Source organism: Condylura cristata, unplaced genomic scaffold (assembly GCF_000260355.1).
Source record: "Condylura cristata isolate star-nosed mole 26May11 unplaced genomic scaffold, ConCri1.0 scaffold00008, whole genome shotgun sequence".
In the NCBI taxonomy this organism is placed as follows: Eukaryota; Metazoa; Chordata; class Mammalia; order Eulipotyphla; family Talpidae; genus Condylura; species Condylura cristata.
The window spans coordinates 29477616-29482941 of NW_004567109.1; the positions used below are offsets into that span (position 1 = coordinate 29477616).

General features: G+C 50.5%; 1 protein-coding gene across 1 annotated transcript in view; it reads right to left on the reverse strand.

Moving 5' to 3' along the window:
• Positions 1-5035, reverse strand: part of LRP8 (low density lipoprotein receptor-related protein 8, apolipoprotein e receptor) — a 70760-nt gene extending 65725 nt beyond the window's left edge. Inside the window, exons 1-2 of the mRNA XM_012722122.1 lie at positions 5021-5035; positions 3571-3586 (exon numbers count right to left, since the gene is read on the reverse strand). Coding sequence (XP_012577576.1) covers positions 3571-3586; positions 5021-5035 — 31 coding nt within the window. The remainder of the gene's footprint in view (positions 1-3570; positions 3587-5020) is intronic.
• Positions 5036-5326: the final 291 nt, after the last annotated feature.

A 5326-nucleotide genomic window follows, 5' to 3' on the forward strand; every position in this document is an offset into this window, starting at 1 on the left:
CTCCTCCCGCTGCCGCCTCCTCCCCGTATTCCCAAATGCCCTTGGTCCACGGTTGCCTCAGCGGGTCCTAGGCGACCCTACTCTAAGTCCACCTGCGTTCTGGGCTCTGCAGATGCTAGGGTGAGCGAAGCGAGGCCCCTGCTCCAGGAGGTAGCAGGTGGTCCTGGGGACGCAGCATGGACTCCCCGGAGGAGGTGACAGCCCGAGGATGGGAGGCTGAGGGATACCTAGGAGTGAGCCTGGCGCACAAGGGGAGGATGTTCCCAGGTACAAAGTACCATGCATTGTGCAGAGACCCGGGATTGTGATGGGATGGGCAAGGATTTGAATACCAAGATGTCCATAATCAAGTAGAGGCGGAGGCTGGGGGGGCGGAAGGGTAGAACAGGACCCCTGAATCCCTCGTGCACACAGTGAACACACAGCACATATAATACTTTTGCATAGCTGGTTAATATACCCAAGTGGTTCTGTGCACGTGACCACCGGCAAGAATATGAGGCAGGTGGCTTGGGCCTGGCACACAGACTTCATTCATCCTCATCCAAACCCTCATGGGGCCCAGCGGAGGGCCAGACAATCAAGGGACCCACAGCGACGACAAGATAATCTCGTGTGGCTGAGCAGGGTGGGCATGTGGAGACCCACAGGAGTGAGGTGACATCCCTGCCCTACAAAGGGGACTCGTGCCAGGATGTCTGTCCACCTCCATAACCCCTGCAGGAATAAGAAGACTCCTCTTCTGATAGGTCGTGAGTACAGAGAACAGATCCAGGAAGAGATTTTAGCTGCCTGCTTTACCAGCAGGCAAGGTTTGGGAGAATGAGTTTGAGGACGTTTGTGGCTAAGGGACAGTCCCGTGAAAGCTTAAACCCAGTGTTAGACCCACCTCCTGGCTCCTCGGCCCCTGTCCCTTCCATGGCAGAGGGGTAGGAGATGATGGCCCAGGCCTGGAGACACTCTGCCCCATCTGCAGCCCCCTGAGCCTAAGTTGACAGTGGCTACCCCACAGGAGAAGGGCACAGACCCCAGAGTCCAGTGGAGTGCTGGCCGTCTATCCTTTGTTCACTTAGTCATCTACCAAGCATATTCATCTCTGTGCTGTGCCAGTCTGGTCTTGGGCCTAGTGTGCCAGGTGAATCAGACATGGCATGAACTCCATTGAGGCCTTTGTCAAGACCATAAACAGGAAATGAGAGGCATGCATGCTTTCAACAAAACTTATGGAGCACCTGCTGTGTGCCAGGCACTGTCTGAGGCCCCAGATTTAATGTAGAAATGTTCTCCTGCAGCTTACATTTTAGTTGGGGGACACACACAAGAAAACAAAACAAAAGAAAAACAATAATTTCAGAGAGATATGAGAATAATGAAAGGTAACTTTAGAAAGGTGATGGGGAGGGAAGGTGTCTCTCAAGGGGTGACATTTCACTGATAGCAAAAAGTAGCCTACTGTGGATTGAATGTGTCCTCCCAAATGATATGTTGAGACCTCATCTCCGAGAGAGTACATTGCAATGTGAACTTTGGGAGACAATTAGGACATGAAGGGGGGTTAAGTCTGAAAGGGGTTAGTGTTTTATAAAAGCGACCCCACAGAGATCTCTGGCCCCTTCTTTTTATTTTTTTTTAAGATTTATTTATGCATATAAGAACTGGGGTACAGGGCAGAGGTGCGGGGGGTGAGAGACTTCACCAGTGACAGAATGGGGAGCAGAACAGATAGATGTACTGAAATACACTGCTGAGGGGAACAGCGGGTAGGGCAGGAGAGGTCTGCTGCATCGTGAGGGTCAGCTCCCTGGCCGGGAAGTAAGCTCTTGCTACAGTGGCTGTGAGAGCTTCGTTGTGCTGCTTTAACCTGTTGCCCTACCAGGGAGAGCCCAATCTCTGGCCCCTTCTGCCACGTGAAGAAGCAGTGAGAAGCAGCGATCTGTGAGCCAGGAAACATGGCCTCATCAGACCATGAATCTGTGGACATCTTGATCTTTCGGTGCATTGGTCCTGGATTTCCCAGCCTCTGCAGTGATGAGAATGACATTTCTGCTGTTTGTAAGCCACCCAAATGCATGGAATGTTGTTATAGCACCCCAATGGGCTGATGGAGCAAAGCCACATGAAGACCAGGTGGCAGGACACTCCTGGTAGAGGGAACAGCCGAGCGGTGGCTGGGCGGGCTGGAGCCTGGGTGGGCACACCAGATGAGATCAGAAGAAGGCCTGCAAAGTCCTGACCACATAAAGGCGTGACAGGCCACAGCAAGGAGTTTGGATTTTGTCCCCAGTGCAGTGGCGTGATGTGGTAGCAGGAAGCCAGGGACGGTGGGGCCGGGCGGAGTCACTCCTGCAGACCCTTGGTGTCTCTAGCTCAGCCCTAAACTAAACTTCTATGAACTTCAGTTTCACATATGTGAAATGGAGGCAGTGAGGAATTTCCAAGGTTCATTGTAGTTTGAAGATTATCATGGGTTTTGGGTACTTAACCAAAGAATACAAAAAAAAATTTTTTTTGAAGAAAATACATACACACCCATGTTCATCGCAATGTTATTCACAGTAACTGAGAGTTGGAAACTACCTGGTTGTCCACTATGGGCTAAAGGAGATGTGATATGTGCACTAGCAGCAATAATAAAGGCGAAAGCTTGCCATTTGCATCAGTGTGGATGAACCTAGAGAGTATTACATCCAGTGGAATAATTTAGTGGACAAATCTCATGAGATTTCATAGGTGGGACATAAAGAAACAAAATAAGCGAATGAGCTAAATACATTCAACCCATTTTAACAATGAGACCAAATTAGTGGTTTTCAGAAGAAGAGAATACCAGCTAAAACAGATCAGTTCTATAGGGATTTTTAGGACACATATGTTGGCTAATTCCAGTAAGGGGGAAATGGCGGGAGTGAGGCCCTTGGCATGTACCACATCCCAAATGGACAGAGGTCCTGGCACAGTTTCGGCTGCTCAGGTGACTTCCCGTCCTTATTCCCAATCCTGAACTGATCCAAGCAGATGGACTTTGCCCACTCCTGGGTTTCCAGGGAAAATTCTCAAGCCCAACCCTAAGCCAATGAATTCCTCTTGTGACAGACAGTTGACATTGCACCTGCTGTCAGCACAGCGCCCTGCCGCACCCAGGCCTCCGTGTGCCTGACAAGGGGCCCAGCAGCCCACCCTTACCCCACACCTTTGCCAGGCTGTGCCCTCTTCCTAGACATCCTTACACAGTACGTCCTTTGGGCCTCAGCTCAAATGTCCTCCCCCATGAAACTTTCCAGCCTCCTCCCAGAGGTGTTCTCCATTCCTCCTGGCTCCCACACACTGTGTCTCTCGGTCTTGGCACACACTGGACTGTTGTTTTGGATCTTCCATGCAGTGGAGAGCTGATGTCAGAAATAGGTTCATCCTGGACCCGCCACATCTCCTGTGAGACATATTAAAAGGATGACTGAATTCTCTTCAGGGTCAAGCCAGGGCCAGCAGGCCTTCTGCAGGCTCCTCCCCCAGCCTGCTCTGGCTGGCCTTGTCTTAAGCCAGGGGCACAGATGAGTAAGATTCCATGCTGACCTTGAGGATCCAGAGCCTGGGGACAGAGAGCAACAGCGCTGAGTGATAAGAGCCCCAGAGAGGGGGCTGCTCAGGGGCAAGAGATGCCCACCCCCTGGGGCCGCCAAGGTTATGTCACCCACCCAGGCAGGCTCTGAGACCAGTGGCCCCCAAGCGCATCACAGCTGACCTGCAGTGCAGCAGTTCTCCCTGTCCACTGCCTGGGCTTCCAGAAGTCTAGCCCGAATCCCTCCTGCTGTGCTGTGAGCCAATTGCCAGTTTCTCTTTGTCACTTTCCTTCTTTGTATTTCTCTCTCCCCTCCCTCTCTCTCTGATTGGAGGGGATGTCTCCATTCCTGTGCAAGGGGGATTCTAATTCATTATATGAACTTTATAAAGATCCAAACTGCCAAGGTAAATCATTGCCCAGGGTGTGACCTGGGTCAAATAACTCGAGCTCTCAGCTTAATTTCCTCATCTATAAAATGAGGACGGCAATGCTGCCTAATAGTATTAATTATTTATCGCTGCGTCACAAAATACCCCAACACTTAGCAACTTAAGAGAACATTTATTATTTCTCATGGTGTTGGTGGGTCAGGAATTCGGGAACTGCTGAGTTAGGTTACAGTTGGCCAAGCTGCAGTCTTCTGGAAGTGTAACTGGGGTTACAGCATCTAGATTGGCTCACTCGAATGGTTGGCAAATTCCCGCTGGCATGATGACTCAGTTTCCCAAAACGTGGGTGTCTCCATAGGCCTGTTTGGATCCACAGCCTCAGGACATGCAGCCGGCTTCGTCATCATGACTGAGCAAGGAGAGAAGAGAAAGCAAGGAAGAAGCTCCAGGCTCTCTTACTGACCTAACAGTGGAGGCCACACCATCATTTCTGTAGACCTCACTGGTCACACAGGTCAGCCCTGTCCCATGTGGGAGGGGACTGTCCAGGAGGGCAGTGTTCAGGAGATACAAATTGTGTCTTGGAAGCTGATTGCGTGTTGTCTCGGATTAGTGAGGGTGGAATAAGTTAGTACAGATAGAGTGCTCAGAAGAGTTTTCGGGGCTAGTACACACTGTGTAAGCATTTGCTACTTCTGACGTTTTTTCTGGAACGTAGTAAGTAAGCACTCCATAAACATCTACTAATGTCATGAACAGCATTGCCCTAAACTGCAGGATCTTTTATTACACAGAGAAAGACCCAGGAACTGAGAAGATAGAGGTGCTCTAGGGGGTTGGAGCACACCAGAAGCAGATACCCCAGCCTTGGTTCTTGCCTCCTGGCTGTCCCTGTGGCTCGGGAGGGCAGAGTTACCCCTCCTCGACTGCCTTGTTGTAACCGGCTGGCAGGTCCCTCTCCCTCCCTGAACTTGGGGACCTCACTCCCAACATGAACGGTTGACTTAGTCATTCATCAAGAATAATTAGTCACTCTCATCCCCCTTGAATGCCTTTCTTTATTTCCACTTACCTTGTCCACTGTCATTCTAGTATATGCCTTTAAATCCTTTCACTTAATAAATTTAGCTTCACCCTAAGCAATAATCTGCATGAAATCACAGGGGAGCTACGCTAATTGTATTTTTCCAATAGGTGTGTGCTCATTTCAACAAACAATGTTCCTCTCTCCGTCTAGATGCGTCCCTCTTCTCACAGGGCAGCCAGCTCTGTGCTCCCCCATTTAATCTGGGGTAAAGACTATAGCACTGACAGGCCAGCCCATGGTGACCGCTTATTGTCCAGATCCGAGGTGCCCACTGCCTGAGTCACAGACCTT